The sequence below is a fragment of the Carcharhinus amblyrhynchos genome, chromosome 25, assembly GCF_965287045.1.
Source record: "Carcharhinus amblyrhynchos chromosome 25, sCarAmb.v2.hapA, whole genome shotgun sequence".
NCBI lineage: Eukaryota > Metazoa > Chordata > Chondrichthyes > Carcharhiniformes > Carcharhinidae > Carcharhinus > Carcharhinus amblyrhynchos.
In genome coordinates this window covers 19,438,952-19,458,931 of record NC_137348.1, presented here as the reverse complement: position 1 = coordinate 19,458,931, position 19,980 = coordinate 19,438,952, and the positions used below count along the sequence as shown (strand labels likewise).

The following is a 19,980-nucleotide window of genomic DNA, read 5'->3' as shown; positions in this document are numbered from 1 at the left end:
CCTGGACTTTATATTGGATATTTTTGTGACCTAAATCCTGAATTGAATATTGGTGTGGCTAATGTCCTTATTTCATCCATTCACCACAATGACTTTGGGTTTTCTCCTAGTCTCTTTTTCCTACATTCGTCTAGCCACATGCTTTCTGCAAATGCTATTGTCTTCCTTGATCATGGTTGATCTGCACTTGCTGTTGCATTCATTTGAGGTCATCTTTGCCCTTATAGGCAGGATAATATTAGAAGTTGTTGGGGGTAGATCTTTTGTCCAGAAAAGCCTTGGTGACTGGATCTTTTTGCTCTGATTTGGAGAGCTCTCCACTGGCTTAAGGCATTGAGATGATTCAACAACTAAAATGGAAATTTTAAGAAATGGAATCGCACAAGAAGGAATATGACCGGAAATGTAAATTCAAAGTTGATTTGTTTGGAGGCTTCCCTTTTCAACTAAATACAAAAACCTAACATTATGGAATCACAATCATCCTCTATAAAGTTCCTCTGGGTGAATAAGGGAAATGAGCAGATAATTAAAATTCTCCAGAAGCACACTCTTCCTCTCTTTGCTCATATATGGGATTCACTGATTTGTCAGTTCACAGCTTCTGCACGCATCCATTGGAATTCCAGCTGCTGAACCAGGGAGAGCTTGCCAAAAAGCATTCCCTCAACATCAACTAGAGGCTCACCAGCAACAGTGAGGCTTGTGCGCTCATCAGCATTGATCCTGTCAGCCACTGCCCAATAGGTCAGTGCTGTGGGTCTACCCACTTACAAAACACCGCAGAGCCTAAAACATTAGGAGTGCTACTGTACTGATGAGTGAAGTTCAAATATAATGTCTGCTTATTGTCCCTCTGTTACATTCAGTGTGCAGTGTACTTATTTGTTGCACCGGAAACAAAGAGCCAGTAAGCCAGCCAGCCAGCTGTCCTAGTGCCAGCTGATCTTGTCAATAAGCCAGATCAACAGTGATAAGTAAAAACACTGCCTGGCAGACTCCTGGTGGTCTTCTATTCCCCACAAAAGCATCATAGATGATGAGAGCTTGGACCACTGAGATTGGGAAATTATGAATCTGTAAATAAAAAGTTATTGTTTTTTAATTAAATGTAGAAGGATGTTCCGGAAATTTTAATTTACTGGCATGGTAGCACGGTGGTTAGCACAGGGACCTGGGCTTGATTCCCAGCTTGGTTACTGTCTGTGTGGAGTTTGCACATTCTCATCGTGTCTGTGTGGGTTTCCTCCAGGTGCTCTGGTTTCCTCCCACAGCCTGAGAAACATGCTGGTTAGGTGCATTGACCCAAACAGGTGCCATAGTGTAGTGACTAGGGGGATTTCACAGTAACTTCATTGCAGTGTTAATATAAACTTTACTTGTGACTAATAAACTCTAAACTTGCAAATAATTTTATTCCCACACCATCTGCACCCCATCCCTAAAACAAAACTTTACTGAAATTGCTTTTGGGCCATATAGAAGTATCAAGTAGTACCAGGCATGACGCATTTAAAGAAAGTAGTGCTACTTATTTTGTGACAATTTGAAGCTAAATGCTGGATGCATGGGCAGCACGGTGGCGCAGTGGTTAGTATTGCTGCCTGTCAGCACTCGTGACCCGGGTTCAATTCCCAGCTTGGGCCACTGTGCAGACCCTGTACGGACATTCTCCCTGTGTCTGTGTGGGTTTCCTCCCACAGCCCAGAGAACTGTTGGTTATGTGCATTGGCTATCCTAAAAAAAAATTCTCCCACCCTGTATCCAAAGAGGCACTGGAGTGTAGCAACTAGGGGATTTTCACAGCAATTTCATTGCAGTGTCAATGTAAGTATACTTGTGACATTAATACGTAAAATTAATGAAAATCCTAAGTGCATGGATATCATAGGAATAACCAGGAATAAAAAGGTTAACATTTTGTAAAGACAACTCAGTGTTTAAGTTAAAAAGAAACACTATTTATATATTGGAAAGCTTGACCAGTTACTGATTTGAGGGAATTTGGAAGCTAAAAATGTAGCTCAGCAGAAACAAAGTGAAAAGTTCAGGTATTTAATTTAAAAAAGAAAGGTGCTAAAATGTAATCTTTTGATCAAGAAACTATACTCAGCCATCATTGAATGCAGGCAGGGCAGGGCGGATTAGACCTTGAACTTTAATGTAACTTTGAAAGAGTTGAGGTTCAACCAGTTAGGATCAGTATTTCCTTATAATGCACATTGTTTGGTTCCCAGCAGCTCTTAAGATATTCAGACGAAACAGCTCATTTGGACAAATTTCGCATACTCACTTTTTACAAACCAAATCATTTGGATAAGCAGCTGATGATGGGGAAAAAAAAGCAGGGCTGTGGGGAAAGGGCAGAGGAATGGGATGAGTTAAATTACTCTTGCAGAGAACTGGCACAGAGACACTGGCCCAAATAACCACCACCTGTGCTCAAACCATTTTGTGATTCTACAAATGAACACAGTAGAAATACTGTGAAGAAGGGGTCTGATTAACTGACTCAATTCAAGACTGAATTTCAGTGGCAGTCCACACAAGTTTAACTTGTTCTAGAAGCTAGGAAAGGGAATAATAAAGTACACACAGCCTACAATCCATTGCATGAAGTTTGAGATGTTTAAAATGATAATAGGATATATTTAATGCCCGGAAATAAAAATGGTATCTGGAATACTGACTCTGAAGTTGCTGCAGGGAAAGAAACCCTTACCAGTCTGGCCTGCGTATTGACACTAGTCCCACATCAATCTTTTTGACTCTTAATTGCCCTTTTGAAACAGCTAAAAAGTTCATCAGTGATATCAAACAGCCATCAGCAGTTCAAAAGATAAAACCATTGCTACCATCTCAGGACAAACGCAAGATGGATGTTGAATGCTGCCCTTGCCAGTCACTCCCACATCACAATGTGGAAAACTGAACATTGAGGAGTGAAGTCAGAAAACAGTCAATTGTTATGGAAATCATACATTCTTTAGGCTGCAGATGCTAGGTGACTTGAAACTTTCAAGACTGTGGTCTACAGATTTTTGATTGGCATGAGTATTGAGGAATATCAATTAATGGCAAGTGCATGGAGTTAAGGTATAGGTTAGACATGATTTGATTGAATGGTGTAACTAGCTTAAGGGGCTGAATTGCTTATTCCTGTTCATATGATGCATTGAATGTTTACTTGAATTTTTTATCTGTAAAAATAAAAGCTTTAGCTTTGCCATGTGGCACTTGGTCCATACAGTGTGAAACACATTGGTTTACATTTTATATTTGCTGAATCACAACTGTTCTTGTAAATATTGTAACCCTATCCTTAAAGACAAATGCAATACCTTTAGATTTCCCCACACTAGGAAGTTTCTGAAGAATGAGCACCATAGCAGCATGTCTAATCCTTGGAAAGCAACTTGAGACCCTTGGTTATCTTGATTTTTTTTTCCCCCATGCGCTCCACGAATACCTATAACAATTCTAGCAAAGCAAATCTCAAGTATTACCCATCTTCATTTTCCAGTATCTGCAACCACTTTTCATCTTTGCACAGATCTCACCTCACCACTTTCAGGGATTCTCGCTTGCTTTCTGCTGTATTCCTAGAGCTTTGATGTTTGAGCTGTGCAGTGGGTGAGAGCATTTTCTATATTTCCATATCTTGATGACATGGGAGCTCATACTCACTGCTGCATTTTGCTGATCACTTGTGCATGTGTGGTGGGCGTAATTTCTTGGTTTCTGTGCATGCAAAATTGTGTTTTCTAATCTTGCTCTAGATTGCCTGCGAGCAAAGCCGCAGGTGACCATCTCGTATGCTGTTAAATTTGCGTAAAGGTGTTATTGATCCCAAAAGTTAATCCATAAAATTTAACCGCTCAATAACTAACCCACTAGTGTTTTTCATGAATAGTTTGCAGGCAAAATTGACCAGCGTTTTCGGGTTTGTTTAACTGATGTTCTGGTACAGCTATTATTAATATCCAGTCAATGAAAAAATATTTGATTATTTTGCATGGCTATTTAAGCAAAATCTGACCACAATGCACATATAATTGTTTGGTGCCATGATTGGAATTTGATCATGTTTTAAGAACTCAGTTCGGGAGAGTTAAAATAAAAACCATCTATTCTTTTGTGCATTTTTTTTGTGGCGTAGAATATTCAGCTGGGAATCATTAAAAACCTCAATGCTGACTTTGTTTTTAAAACATAGCATTATACAAGATTTAAAAAACAAAATGATAAATTTTTTTTTAAGACCAGTCAGAATTGCTTGTTCACACTGTTTCTGTGTGTTACCAGATGAGCCAATCCCCAGGTTGAATGCACAGGCTCAGGCCGCCGAGGATATCCTGGATAAATATAGAAGTGCTATTAAACGAGCCAGCCCCAGTGAAGCAGTTGCCAGTGATGAGGTTACAGGTAGGTCATGTTCCTGTTGAGTTTGGTCCAGAAAAAGTACCGTTGTTGAAATAGAGATTTTCTTTCTTTGCCTGTTTGAACAATAGGGTTTGTAGTTGCATCTCTGCATGTAAAATACATTAAACTAAATACATGAAAATGAACTTGGCAGGGGGCGTGGGAGGAGGGGACATGGTCTTGGGGAAGCTCATGTTTTGCTGCAAAAATGTAGAAAACATCAAAGGGACAGTGGGCACTGAAGTGTGCTTGATGACCACCTCCTAGTTGCTAATTTCAGAATGACATTGGCAGGCAGCTCAAAGCAACCTGCTGTCTTGGAATAACCTAGAGACTGAAGAACTGACATGCCTTCAGAAAATAATTTATTGTATTTACCATTCTGCACCTATATAATCAGTCTCGACATAGAATCTTAATTTAAACTATTTATATTTAAACTATGTTATATATTGTCTTTGATCAGTAATTGGAAAATTATGCAACTTGTTAAAAGATGGCATTATTTTTCAGGCAATATGATTATTAAAGATTTAAAAAAAAACAATATTACTTGCTCCCCTCTGGTTTAGAAAGTTAAAACATATACTAACAAAAGCATACTGACCAGTAAGGTTACTAGTTCTGTCCATCTATACTTTTAGATAATTTCAGTTGATGCAATAGCAGAGCTGACACAATTGGTTTTAGTACCACAAGGTTGGACAGGAAATAAAAATTGTCTAAAGTTATCCCTGCTGTTTGCCTTTCAGCAGCCCTTCCCAAAAGTAACGTAGTTTCTAGATGAGGTCAGGGTCAGATTCAGTTGCGATTTCCTCACAGTAATACAACATTCCAACATCCACTGGCTGTTGGATGAAGAAAAGCTACTAGATGATGACAGCACCGTGAAATTTTACCAAAGAAAGGAGTCACATGCTTGTAGCAGATGTAGAAGGGAGAAATTGTTGTGCAGTGAGGGAGGGGGAGAAAACGAGCGATGTTTGAAATGCGATTCAAGCCACTCCTTTTCGATTTTATCTCAGCACTGTTCATAATTAACTACTTTTGTGAATGTCAATGCAGGTTGTTAATTCTCTGCTATCTGTAAATTGTTCTGTTGCTGTCTTAAAAGGTCATTTAGATACTCGTACAAAAACCTAAAAAATATTGATGCCTAAATCATCACACGAAGTACTGGAGTTTTATTTGCAGATCTGTACCACATCTCCCATCTGTATTTGTTGGTAACCTCCAAAGCTTAGTCAATTCTATTATAATTTCATAAAGGCAAATGTTTCCATGTATGATATTTTCTTTTACACAGAGGCTATCGGAGAGGATAGCATGCATGATTCACCACGTGATGAAACTCTTCAAAACCTTTCAGCTGATGATCTACCAGATTCTGCCAGCCAGACTGCTCAGACTCAAGACTCCACATTCTCCTTTAGGTAATGTTTATTTTGGCCTGCAGTAACAGTTAGCAGCAAAGTGGTTATTGGGATGAATATGTTTTTGTTCCGTATGAACTTGTAGACTGCTGCCGTTCTTTGCTCCTTCCTACTGTGAAAGAATCAAGCCACCCTGACCCAAGCCTCTGCTTTATATGCTCTGTCTGAGGCCAGAACTCTCCATTCACCTGACGAAGAGGGAAACCTTGAAAGCTTGTGCGTTTACTATCAAATAAATCGGTTGGACTAAAACCTGGTGTTGTCAGACTTTTTACCAAGCCTCTGTCACCAGTGGAAAGGTGCTCAGATACATTACTTGCCTGGACTGCTTCAATGTGTTCCACTTACAGCAGTGTGCTAGGATCAGGAATTTAATGGAGTAATTAACTGCAGTGTGTTATGCCACTTTTCAACCTATTATATCAGATTGAGTTGTGAAGATTTGAATTTGGCCAACATGAAATGTTTGTACTGTATTTACTGGGAATAAGCACCTAAAACTTGAGCCCTCGCTTTTTTTAAGGAGAAGTGCGCTGTACAATTATTATCTTTCATTAGCTTAGCGATACTCTAAAACCTGCATTTTATTCTTCCTATTAGAGACGCAAAGAAGAAACTACGAATGGCTCTGTGCTCTGCTGATTCAATTGCGTTCCCCCTAGTGAGCCATTCAGCAACAAGAAACGGCCCTCCTGGAGGACCAGATCAAGGAGAATTGGAAGGTAAAGACTATTTGTAGTTTGAGATAGCTTTTAGGTTTTAAACTTGAATAAATTTTCTGGCAGCAATGTATCAACTGGCAATGAATTCAGTAGTTTCTATTCAAGGATAACTAATAAAAAAAAAATGGAGTTGCTTCAGTTTTGCCATTAGACACCACGGAAGTGTTTTTAGGCTCAGCTGTTGTGATACAAATGTTGATTTGCATTGTTCCACCTTTGTTCAGGTAAGGAACTTGATACAGACGATCCTTGTTCCCCTATTGCATATCATTTTACTCAAAGGTATCCTATGTATGCTTAGCTCTGTTTGCTTCATTTATGCAAAGACTTCATTTTAAGAGATATCTGCCTATGCAATTACATTTAAATGCTAAGCTTTTAAAGCTAACGACCACATTTTAAACTCAGCAGACATACCGGGATTAGCTAGAAAAATTGATTGCATTCTTTGAAATTACAATGCAAGCAGAAATAGGCCTTTTCATAAGCCAAAACAAAGTTTTCATAAACAGTATCTGAAAGTTGTGTTGGTGGCTAGAGGCAGCATGTACCAAAGAAATTCAATAACCCGGATAAGAATTAACTTATGTTGTACTCAGAATCTATGCTGAGTTAGTCAGTCCAGAGTATGTTTTGAGATCTTTGACCAGCACAGGACTGGCTGTTGCCAGTATCTCAGTCTCTCTCTCTCTCTCTCTCTCTCTCTCTTTCTCCAGTCTTTTTCGTTTTCTGTAATGTTTTAATTTTAAATTCTAGTCAATAAAAGAAACTCAATGTTTCTGTGTTGTGTTTATCTATGCTGAGAAATGAATGGACGTTCTATTTTCAGTCCCCGGTCCCTGAATTGCTCAAGACAGGCAATTGAATCAGATTGCTGACATATTTTTTGATTTTATGTTTGTGTGTCAATTAAATACGCAACTGTAATAAATACAAAACTAATTTTGGATTTCTCTTCTAGACAATGAGATTGTCTGCTTTCTCAAGGTTCAGCTGGCTGAAGCCATCAACTTGCAGGATAAGCACCTGATGGCACAGATTCAGGAAACCATGCGCTGTGTTGGCAGATTTGACAGTAGAACCTGCCACAAGTTACTAGCTGCCATTGCTGAGGATTATAGGTAAAACTTTATGACTATGCTGTTTAGTTAATGGATACTTTAAGCATCAATATTTTTCATGGGAATAATTTAAAAAACTTGTCTGCCTGTTCACATGAATATTAAACATGTCCATAGCACTTTTTATTGAACGAGCAAGGACCTGTCTCAGCACCCTTAACAACATTTATCCCTCAACCAACGACAATACAACAAACAACAGATCAATTCTCTGTCATGTTTTGCTATTTATTCTCCAATCTCTTCCCAGAGAGTGTTCAAAAGGGAGTTACTTTTTAATGTAGTAAAACTTCAAAATTTTTTTGGCAAGATCACCCCAATGAAGTGTGAACTAATGTGAAAACAGGAGAGCCTCGTGCTTTTTTTGGGCGAGTAATCTTGTATCACTGGGGGGAAAAAAAGGCAAGATCTATTTCCTGCCAGCACGGGGAGGGGGCAGGGCCTAAGCGAGTTTGAAAGATGGCAGAGGATGTAATTGCGCACGCTCAGATCTGTGTTCTATGAACATGGGAATCTCAGTCACTGCTTCCCCCCCAACTACTGATGGCCCCAGCCACGCGCGCACACGGCTGATCGCAGGTTGCAGAGTGCACAGCATGTGTCTCTCCACCCTGATCATGGTTGCACAGTGCACTTCCCAATGGGCATGCCCCACCTTTTCCCCTGACTTCGAGGCCATCACGTCTGGCCCTCCTTGAAGGGGCAAACCTGATTTCTTGGATGTCTCGCAATCTTACCAGCTTGCCCTGCCCATTGGCTAGCAGGGCAAGATGGTAAGATTGCCCCTAGTGTGTTCACACCAGTTTCATTTTCAAATAAAACTTGAGTGACTGTTGTGTTAACTACTAATAAGTTTCCCCATGGATTTCATGCAGTAAGTAACTTAATAGCCTGTCTCGGTAATCAATAAGTACCTCGCAACCGTTATATTGGGAAGCTTCCAATCCCTGATGCTTGATGGGCAATCTTGCAACCTTTCCTTGGAAATATAGTTATCAGCTTCCTGCACCTCACATTTCATGTCTGTTATGCATTGTAGCACAAGTGTCATTGAACTGATACAACTTGTAATTGGCAGGATTTGTTGAACTTTAAATGTATAAAGACTTTGTTCTCTTTGCCTCAGAAAACGGGCTCCGTATATTGCTTACTTGACACGGTGCCGTCAGGGACTTCAGACGACACAAGCCCACCTTGAAAGACTCTTGCAAAGAGTGCTGAGAGACAAAGAGGTTGCCAACAGATATTTCACCACAGTTTGTGTAAGGCTATTACTTGAAAGCAGAGAAAAGCACATTCTGGAATTTATTAAAGGTACTATACACTGCCTTCGTTGGGCCACCAATATGAACCTCTGCTTTCAAATTTGTTGTTGATGGATGTGCTATTAATCTGTTCCTTGAATTAACAAGATCTAACTCAATGAAATTGAACATTCAGACAGGTTATAGAACCCCCCCCCCGCCCAAAACTACTACCACCACCACCACCCTGCGACCAAATTTGTTTCCAGTAAATGGCTAAGCTGTGCAGAGCCTGAAGCCTTGATAACTATACTAAGTGAGTAAAGCTGAAATGAGATCCTACAATTAAAGGAAGACCTCTGAATTTGCTGAAATCTTTGGCAACCAAAGAAGTGTAATCAATTTGAGCACTGCAAACTCCCACAAACACCTATGTGAAAATGACCAGATAATAACTCTAACTAGCTTTTGTGGGTAAAGGTATTTCACCTTGTAACATTTAATCAGCCAGATCAAAAGTGCCCACTCTGTCAGCTGATCTGGCTTGTGAAAAGTTGGGATAATGTATTTGACCTCCAGGCTATGAAGGAGAAAAATTAACCATTTTTGATTGTTGACTATTGATCCCTGCCGGCCATGGGTTGAAACAAAATCTGGATCTTGGAAAATAGCCTCACTGTTTTGCCTCATGCAAGAGTGAGGCAAGCACTGGAGGATAGTCTCTGGCTCCAGAATGAGAACCCAGCAAAAATGAGCATCTTTGGGAGAGTGAAAATGAAGGGGAAAGTCATTTCATCATGAATTCTTTTTATTAATGTTTTCTAATTAATAAACCTTTTTGAAGACTGGTTGAACTAGTTTCGCTATTCTTGTCTGTGCAGATTTTCAGAATCTCACTGCAGCAGATGACAAAACTGCCTTAGTAGAAGAATTCCTGCAGTCATTGTACGGAGCTATGGCACAAGATGTTATCTGGCAGAGTGCCAGTGAAGAGCAGCTCCAGGATGCGCAGATGGCAATCGAGCGTAGTGTTATGAACCGCATTTTCAAACTTGCCTTCTACCCCAATCAGGATGGTGACATTTACCGTGACCAGTAAGTAACAATATATAATTGCGTGCAGTTTTGAAAACCAGAGCTCTTGAGTTTTAATTGTCGTGAAAGCAAAATGCTTTGAATGCTGGAATCTGAAACAAAAACAGAAAATCTTGGCAGGCCTGACAGAATCTGTAGAGAGAGAATAGAGACATGAAACGTTGGCTCTAATCACTTGTCAGACCTGCTAAGATTTTCCAGGACTTTGTTTTGTATTAATTGTTATACTTCTTATGGAAATGTTGCTGAACCCCTGATAATTCTGTTATGCTTCTTGATTGTTGTGCGAGCCACAGAAGATAAAGAGCAGAATTGTCCTCAAGGGAAAGGGTAGAGTTGTTTTAGGGCTATGGTTCTTGGCGATGCAGAAACACTTCTGTTCTTCATTTTGAAGCATCCTCATCTAGCAGCATCTGTGAAGAGTAAAACGAGAGTTATCGTTTCAGGTCATTTCTGTTTTCAGATCCTTCTGATAAAAGATCATAACCTTAGAGGTTAACTCTGTTTTTCTCTCTCCACATGCTGCCAGACTTGCTGAGTGTTTCCAGCATTTCCTATTTTTATTTTGGGTTATTTGCATTATTTGGCTTTTTTAATTGAAGCACTGCAGGTTTGTTGATAGCTAACTTAAAGTTTGGCGAAAGAATGTTTTTTATCTGTATGTAACTGATATCAGCTATGCCCTTAATGAAGCAAAAGCAAAACCAAAAGTAAAATCCTGCAGGTGCTGGAATTGTGCTCCATTTAATGTGAATGAAATTCATTGGACTGCTTGAGAGTTGTAGCAAAAATAAGTATTGTCAGTGCTGCTGCTCAAAACAAAAATGAACACTCTAAACCTAGTGGAGTCTAGATGCCATTAGAGTGAAGAAACACTTTTGAGTTCAAATTGGCCTGGGAGGACATTGGCTTATGCAAGGATTCAGTTCATGTGCTATGTAGCCTGGGCATTTTCCAAGAGGCAGAAGTTGCCAGATCAAAAACTGAAAGAAATCTGAGACCATTACAATGGGGAGAGAAGAAGAAGTCACAGATATCTTTAGTGTCATAGTAGTACAGCGAACAGCTTTCACAGTATTTTTTATCTACATTGCACTTCAAAGCAATTGTACATGAACAATTCAGGATGTGATAACTTGCTGCATAAACACATATTCTTTCTTTACCTTGATAATTGAACTAATCTGAATTTTAGTACACTTTTTAATATGTAAAATTTATTGTTTTTATAGTAGTTTGGAATATCTTCACTAAAAAGGTGTCGTGTTTCTTCTGTGTTTGTTCTAACACGTACTGATATAATTTCCTGTGGTTTATTATGAAGGGTGGGAGATGCTATCATACTATCACCTTTGGAAATAAATCACAGGCTCCTGTGATTCACTGAATGCTAAATGCTTCAATATGAAGTCCAGTTTATTTCACAGAAATAGCCTGTCCTCTATTTCATCTGGTAATCTGTAATAGGTTTGGCAGATTGGCATAAAAGTAAATGACAATATGTGTCTTCTACATAGTTCTAACCATAAGCTGTAGAATTATTTTTCCCAACCCCTGCGCCTCTTCAGCTCAGTGGCGTAGCTAAGGGGGGGTGCAGGGGGAGCAACTGCTCCCCTGAGCACGTTTTTCGGAAGTGGTGCCTTTTCAACGGGGCATTCCTCACGGGCACCTGCAGAGGCTGCGTAGGAGATAAATATACTCAATAACTCCAGCCCACACCCAACCCCCTGACAGCTTGATAAACCAACCTGGAGCACGGCTTCTCACTCAGTAACTCCCGCTCACACCTAACCCCTGACTGACAGCTCGATTAACAAATCCAAAGCATGGCTCCTCACTCACTAACTCCTGCCCAAACCTGACCACCTGACTGACAGCTTAATAAGCCAACCCTAGGATGATGCGTCACCCCCTGCTCTGCCAATCCGGTACATGGGACGTCATGTAGTGCTGACTGACAGCTGAGTTCATCAATCACAGCATGGCGCATCCATAAGCTCCGCCAGTCTGGCCGCGGCTTCTCGGCCCCGCTTCATCAGTGGGACAGCCTGGCCTATGGATGAACATTGGGATTCAGCAGTAGTCATTTTTCAGAAGTGATAATGTTTAACATTCACAGCAAGCATTATGCAGGTCAGGGTAAAGTATTCTGTTAGCTGTCAGCAGCCGTGAACAAAAATGTATTGAAAAGCTGGTCCACCTGATGTGGAGATGCCGATCTCACAAGTACCAGTGGAGGAAGGTTTGATCTGAATAAAGTTGGCAGATAAATTTGGTCTGCCCCTTTTTTGCTTCAGTGTAAGTTGACTGCTTAACAATCATACAATGTGACACATCACCTAATTTCACTTAGAATCTCAGTGTTTTGGAATAGGAAGAGGATGAATCAATGCCCAGAATTTGCATTTTATATATTTCAACTAAAACTTACCAAGAAGAAAAATTGACACCAAGCCAAGAAGAAAAAGAGACAGGTGACCAAAAAGATTGATCAACAGGGTAGGTTTTTAGGGGCACCTATACAAATTATAAATGTATTTAATTTTTGGTGTTTATTTTATTTTTCCGTTTTGAGAAAAGAGAAGGTTTTTTGGTCAAAAATAAATGTTTTCTTAAAGGAAAGAATATGAATACTGAGAAAAGAACGGTTGGTTTGCGTGCAACATGATGACGCCAGACTGATGTCAGTGTGGGGCAGGGCCTGGACAGGGGGCGGGCATTGACGAAATAGTAATGAGGGGGCGCCTTTTTTGTGCTCACTCCCCCTAACCTTCGAACCTGGCTATGCCACTGCTTCAACTCCCTCTCCTGCAGAACCTTCTTTAAAACCCACCTCTTTGAATAAACATGTAATCATCCTCCTCTTTTGCTCTAGTGTCAGTTTTTCTCTGTGCTTCTGTGAAGTACTTTGAGATGTTTTCCCCACATTAAAGGCACTATGTAAAAACAAGTTATTATTGTTTCAGCAATTCAAGTTACAGTTTAACTCTTTTGTGTATTTTTTTTCAGGCTTTTTTATGAACATATTCAGCGTCTGTGTAAAGTTGTCAGTGCAAATCACCGGGCACTTCAAATTCCAGAGGTAATAATACTAAATTCACTTGGGTTTCTTTATTTAACAGAACATAATTCACAAATTTGACGTGTTTGACAGCTGTGCAAAAGTATTTTGAGAATGGTACTTTTAAAACGCTGATGGGACACAAGTCTTGTTTTGAGATGCTGAGTCAGTGTACACATCTGAATTATTGCACAATGCATGTAAAACACTGGCAGAGTCAAAATGAAAGCTGGAAGTGCAACCTAGTGGAATCGAGCATTTGTGCTATGATTCAGTGTGGTACATTCCAGCTGCCTCCCATTTCCTGCATGATTTGGTATGGACAAAAGTTATTCAGTCCGAGTCTCCGAAGCATCTCTGAGCAGTTGACGTAAGAGCTGCAGAAATCTATGCATGTTGGAGTAGTGTGTGGAACAAGAAAATCTGTTCCAAAAGTGACCATTCGAGTTACAAACAAGATTTCTCCATTGCTTAAGAACATACCAACAGAAGAACAGGAGTTGACCTTAAAGCCCCTCGAGCTTGTTCAGCAAATCCGTCCAGTTGCGGCCGACTCTCTGCCACAACCCTGCTTTCCTGCTCACTTGAAACCCTGAGAGACCAAACTCTGCTTGTTGGCTGGGTTTATTAATGATGACCAAGCCTAAGGGCCAAACCTTTGGCAAACCTTAGGCTTTGGCAAAATCAAAGATGTAAAATGCATTTAAAATGGTAGTTACAGTTTTAGGTTTTAACTGATTATTTATTTGTTCTTTTATTTAGTTTAATAAAAAATCTTCATTTGTTGTCTCCTAGCCAATAGTTGGGATAACTATGACTGTGAATATTTGTATCAGTCTTTCTCAAAAGAATCCTCAGACTACTTTTGTAGCAGTGAGCAGTTAGCTTTTGCCTGCCTTGGAGAAGTTATGTTAAGAGTCTGAGCCCTTCAATGTAACTTTTTTTTGCACCCTGTTCTGCTTGCTATTCTCAGCTAAGCAGGTCCTACTCTCAAGTCCCCATTTCATTTTGATGCCTACACTACAAAGTGTGTGAGAGAGAGAGAGCGAGAGGAGAGACACAGTGAGGGTAATTGAATCTTGGGTCTCTGCTTGTTTCCCCTCCCTTCTCCTGCTGCTTCTTCCCATGACTGACATTGCGATCTCAAACATAGAGCATGAAGGAGGAAAACCCACATTGGAGCATTTTCATTGCGCTATGTCGAGTCAAGTAAAATTAATTGGGTAGTTGTAGAAGCCCCAGCTGATTGACAGTTGAGTGCTCTGGTATCACCTGGTCTCTCATTTTTTTTCCTCCATTATTGCCAATCATTTAATTATTTCTGATTTTTTTTTTCCTCTTGCTCACCTGCAAGTGTTCAATCTTTGGCGTAACAGTTTCCTGCCAGTGAGTACAGGCAGTTGGAAACAGTTGAAGTTCTAAGACAGAACCTTTGTGACTTTTCTTCCCCCTCCTCTTAAAATTCTGCCCCCCCCCCCCCCCCCCACTAAAAAGTTACTGTGCTGCAACCTCATTCATTAAGACATGATGCACGTCTGTAGAAGAAGACTAATCCTGACAAACATTGATGTCATCGTCCAGTATTTTAGTTTGCACACAATTCATGAAGCTTTGTCCATTGTGGTCTGATATTTTGGCAATTCTATTGTGCAAGTGTTTGGAAGCCAGCACTCTGGAGTTGCTGAGACACCAGTGAAATGAAGTTTGAGGCATTTCTGTAACAGGCAATAAAATGAGGCAACCACTTTGAAATTTTCACTGCACTATACAGAAATGTTTTCTGTTAATAGGTCACTGTTGTTTTAACCCTTTAAATATTAATCATATATGCTTCTCAGATATTGTCTCTTGTAAACTATGAATTAAGGAAGACAGACTTGTGGTGAGAATGTGGCATTGTTTATGTGACACTTTTTTTGTATCTTCATTTCAGGTGTATTTGAAAGAAGCTCCATGGCCGTCTGCACAGTCAGAGGTTCGAACAATCAATGCATACAAGACCCCAAGAGATAAGGTTCAGTGTATCCTGCGAATGTGCTCCACCATAATGAATCTGTTAAGCCTGGCCAATGAGGACTCAGTCCCTGGGGCAGATGACTTTATTCCTGTTCTTGTGTTTGTCCTTATCAAGGTGAGCCATCAGATGAATATCAATTGTGTATGGCAATGCATTTATAATCTAACCACTCCAAAACGTCACTGGCATTCTCATCTCAAAAGAAAAGCAAGCCGAGGATGCAACCTTCTGCTAAGTTACTGAAAATCGCTCTTGCCAAGTAAACCAAATTGCTTTGTAATGTACTATTTTATATATTTAAAATGATTTTCCAGTAGTTATGTGTAGTGTATCTTAAGTTTTTTTTTATTTAGATTGCCCTTGATCTGTTTGTTTTCAGTAAGCAATAGGCAGCATCCTGTTCAGCTTCATCCTGAAAGGCTAACCTGGCAATTATTGGAATAACTAAAATGGTTAAAATTGCTCATGATAGAAAAGATGTTTTCTCTGTGCAAAACCATAGCTATCAATCCAATGCAAACTTGCATTTTGAAATAAGAATATGACCTGCCATCAGTAAGGTTATTGTATTTGAGGAAGAATCAGTGTCATTAATTCCGGTGGGATTCTGTAGTGCTAATGACAGCTTCTTTAGGCTAATTGGCACTGCTCGTAAATGCAACTTGCCTGATGGAGGTAATGTACTTCAGGTGGTATAAAGCACCTTTAATTTAACTGAAACATTCCAAATGCTGCTTGTATATTTATATTTCCTATGAAGCATAAGTTAGGACATTGGTATTGAATGAAAAGTAATATAATGTGAGTAACTCTCTTTCTCCCTCCTGATTTTGTATGCTTTTAATTCATTTCTTCTTTTGTACCTTTAGGCTAATCCACCCTGCCTGCTGTCCACTGTTCAGTACATAAATAATTTCTATGCCAGCCGGCTCGGTGGAGAGGAATCCTATTGGTGGATGCAGTTCACAGCAGCAGTTGAATTCATTAAAACCATTGATGATCGCAAGTGATGCAGAACACCACCTGCATGACAGACTGTTAGGAAAAGTGAAAAGATTTACAGCAACTGTTTGTGGGAGGGATCTGAAGACTGAATCATCTTCTCTTGTATTATAGATGTACATAGTGTGGAGGCATTTAAAAAAAAACTAGATTCAGTGGGTCTTTACCAAAATTAACACTCAACTTTACTAACAGGTCTTTATATATTTCTGTCATCTGAAGTAACAGGTTAGCAATGCAAAAAAGGGACCACACTTTTTCAGGTATCTCTCAAATTTTTCAGTGTACTGTGAGAAAATGACACATCTCTCCCTACAGAGTTTAGAGCTGGGACTCCAAATAAGTGCAGCGGTGATTGTCTTACCATTCTCTCTCTCTCACTCGTGCGCGCTCTCTCTCTCTCCTCGTGCGCGCTCTCTCTCTCACTCGTGCGCGCTCTCTCTCTCACTCGTGCGCGCTCTCTCTCTCACTCGTGCGCGCTCTCTCTCTCACTCGTGCGCGCTCTCTCTCTCACTCGTGCGCGCTCTCTCTCTCACTCGTGCGCGCTCTCTCTCTCACTCGTGCGCGCTCTCTCTCTCACTCGTGCGCGCTCTCTCTCTCACTCGTGCGCGCTCTCTCTCTCACTCGTGCGCGCTCTCTCTCTCACTCGTGCGCGCTCTCTCTCTCACTCGTGCGCGCTCTCTCTCTCACTCGTGCGCGCTCTCTCTCTCACTCGTGCGCGCTCTCTCTCTCACTCGTGCGCGCTCTCTCTCTCACTCGTGCGCTCTCTCTCTCACTCGTGCGCGCTCTCTCTCTCACTCGTGCGCGCTCTCTCTCTCACTCGTGCGCGCTCTCTCTCTCACTCGTGCGCGCGCTCTCTCTCACTCGTGCGCGCTCTCTCTCTCACTCGTGCGCGCTCTCTCTCTCACTCGTGCGCGCTCTCTCTCTCACTCGTGGCGCTCTCTCTCTCACTCGTGCGCGCTCTCTCTCTCACATCGTGCGCGCTCTCTCTCTCCACTCGTGCGCGCTCTCTCTCTCACTCGTGCGCGCTCTCTCTCTCACTCGTGCGCGCTCTCTCTCACTCGTGCGCGCTCTCTCTCTCACTCGTGCGCGCTCTCTCTCTCACTCGTGCGCGCTCTCTCTCTCACTCGTGCGCGCTCTCTCTCTCACTCGTGCGCGCTCTCTCTCTCACTCGTGCGCGCTCTCTCTCTCACTCGTGCGCGCTCTCTCTCTCACTCGTGCGCGCTCTCTCTCACTCGTGCGCGCTCTTCTCTCACTCGTGCGCGCTCTCTCTCTCACTCGTGCGCGCTCTCTCTCTCACTCGTGCGCGCTCTCTCTCTCACTCGTGCGCGCTCTCTCTCTCACTCGTGCGCGCTCTCTCTCTCACTCGCGCGCTCTCTCTCTCACTCGCGCGCTCTCTCTCTCAACTCGCGCGCTCTCTCTCTCACTCGCGCGCTCTCTCTCTCACTCGCGGCGCTCTCTCTTCACTCGCGCGCTCTCTCTCTCACTCGCGCGCTCTCTCTCTCACTCGCGCGCTCTCTCTCTCACTCGCGCGCTCTCTCTCTCACTCGGCGCTCTCTCTCTCACTCGCGCGCTCTCTCTCTCACTCGCGCGCTCTCTCTCTCACTCGCGCGCTCTCTCTCTCACTCGCGCGCTCTCTCTCTCACTCGCGCGCTCTCTCTCTCACTCGCGCGCGCTCTCTCTCTCACTCGCGCGCGCTCTCTCTCTCACTCGCGCGCTCTCTCTCTCACTCGCGCGCTCTCTCTCTCACTCGCGCGCTCTCTCTCTCACTCGCGCGCTCTCTCTCTCACTCCGCGCGCTCTCTCTCTCACTCGCGCGCTCTCTCTCTCACTCGCGCGCTCTCTCTCCACTCCGCGCGCTCTCTCTCTCACTCGCGCGCTCTCTCTCTCACTCGCGCGCGCTCTCTCTCTCACTCCGCGCGCGCTCTCTCACTCGCGCGCGCTCTCTCACTCGCGCGCGCGCTCTCTCTCACCGCGCGCGCTCTCTCTCACTCGCGCGCGCGCTCTCTCTCACTCGCGCGCGCGCTCTCTCTCACTCGCGCGCGCGCTCTCTCTCACTCGCGCGCGCGCTCTCTCTCACTCGCGCGCGCGCTCTCTCTCACTCGCGCGCGCGCTCCTCTCACTCGCGCGCGCGCTCTCTCTCACTCCGCGCGCGCGCTCTCTCTCACTCGCGCGCGCGCTCTCTCTCACACACGCGCGCGCTCTCTCTCACTCGCGCGCGCGCTCTCTCTCACTCGCGCGCGCTCTCTCTCACTGCGCGCGCGCTCTCTCTCACTCGCGCGCGCGCTCTCTCTCCACTCGCGGCGCGCGCTCTCTCTCACTCGCGCGCGCGCTCTCTCTCACTCGCGCGCGCGCTCTCTCTCACTCGGCGCGGCTCTCTCTCACTCGCGCGCGCGCTCTCTCTCACTCGCGCGCGCGCTCTCTCTCACTCCGCGCGCTCTCTTCACTCGCGCGCGCGCTCTCTCTCACTCGCGCGCGCCGCTCTCTCTCACTCGCTCGCGCGCGCTCTCTCTCACTCTCGCGCGCGCTCTCTCTCACTCGCGCGCGCGCGCTCTCTCTCACTCGCGCGCGCGCGCTCTCTCTCACTCGCGCGCGCCTCCTCTCACTCCGCGCGCGCGCTCTCTCTCACTCGCCGCGCGCGCTCTCTCTCTCTCGCAGCGCGCGCTCTCTCCTCACTCGCGCGCGCGCGCTCTCTCTCACTCGCGCGCGCGCGCTCTCTCTCACTCGCGCGCGCGCGCTCTCTCTCACTCGCGCGCGCGTCTCTCTCACTCGCGCGCGCGCTCTCTCTCACTCGCGCGCGCGCTCTTCTCACTCGCGCGCGCGCTCTCTCTCACTCGCGCGCGCGCTCTCTCTCGCGCGCGCGCTCTCTCTCACTCGCGCGCGCGCTCTCTCTCTCTCGCGCGCGCGCTCTCTCTCACTCGCGCGCGCGCTCTCTCTCACTCGCGCGCGCGCTCTCTCTCACTCGCGCGCTCGCTCTCTCACTCGCGCGCGCGCTCTCTCTCACTCGCGCGCGCTCTCTCTCACTCGCCTGCGCGCGTTCTCCTCTCACCGCGGCGCGCGCTCTCTCTCACTCGCGCGCGCGCTCTCTCTCACTCGCGCGCGCGCGCTCTCTCTCACTCGCGCGCGCGCTCTCTCTCACTCGCGCGCGCGCTCTCTCTCACTCGCGCGCGCGCTCTCTCTCACTCGCGCGCGCGCTCCTCTCTCACGCGCGCGCGCGCTCTCTCTCACTCGCGCGCGCGCTCTCTCTCACTCGCGCGCGCGCTCTCTCTCACTCGCGCGCGCGCTCTCTCTCACTCGCGCGCGCTCTCTCTCACTCGCGCGCGCGCTCTCTCTCACTCGCGCGCGCGCTCTCTCTCACTCGCGCGCGCGCTCTCTCTCACTCGCGCGCGCTCTCTCTCTCACTCGCGCGCGCGCTCTCTCACTCGCGCGCGCGCTCTCTCTCACTCCGGCGCGCGCTCTCTTCACTCGCGCGCGCGCGCTCTCTCTCACTCGCGCGCGCGCTCTCTCTCACTCGCGCGCGCGCGCTCTCTCTCACTCGCGCGCGCGCTCTCTCTCACTCGCGCGCGCGCGTCTCTCACTCGCGCGCGCGCTCTCTCACTCGCGCGCGCGCTCTCTCTCACTCGCGCGCGCGCTCTCTCTCACTCGCGCGCGCGCTCTCTCTCACTCGCGCGCGCGCTCTCTCTCACTCGCGCGCGCGCGCTCTCTCTCACTCGCGCGCGCGCGCTCTCTCTCACTCGCGCGCGCGCGCTCTCTCTCTCACACGCGCGCGCGCGCGCTCTCTCTCACACGCGCGCGCGCGCGCTCTCTCTCACACGCGCGCGCGCGCGCTCTCTCTCACACGCGCGCGCGCGCGCTCTCTCTCAC

The 19,980-nt window shown here is 44.9% G+C and overlaps 1 protein-coding gene across 16 annotated transcripts in view; it reads left to right on the top strand.

Annotated features, from left to right (window-relative positions):
* gapvd1 (GTPase activating protein and VPS9 domains 1) overlaps positions 1-16,512 on the top strand; it is a 116,088-nt gene extending 99,576 nt beyond the window's left edge. For all 16 annotated transcript variants that reach the window (XM_080211920.1, XM_080211918.1, XM_080211916.1 and 13 more), the window contains 9 exons: positions 4,306-4,425; positions 5,729-5,855; positions 6,456-6,577; positions 7,539-7,698; positions 8,825-9,012; positions 9,824-10,037; positions 13,047-13,119; positions 15,032-15,229; positions 15,985-16,512. In XM_080211920.1, the coding sequence (XP_080068046.1) occupies positions 4,306-4,425; positions 5,729-5,855; positions 6,456-6,577; positions 7,539-7,698; positions 8,825-9,012; positions 9,824-10,037; positions 13,047-13,119; positions 15,032-15,229; positions 15,985-16,125 (1,343 nt within the window). In that variant the 3' untranslated portion in view covers positions 16,126-16,512. The remainder of the gene's footprint in view (positions 1-4,305; positions 4,426-5,728; positions 5,856-6,455; positions 6,578-7,538; positions 7,699-8,824; positions 9,013-9,823; positions 10,038-13,046; positions 13,120-15,031; positions 15,230-15,984) is intronic.
* Positions 16,513-19,980: the final 3,468 nt, after the last annotated feature.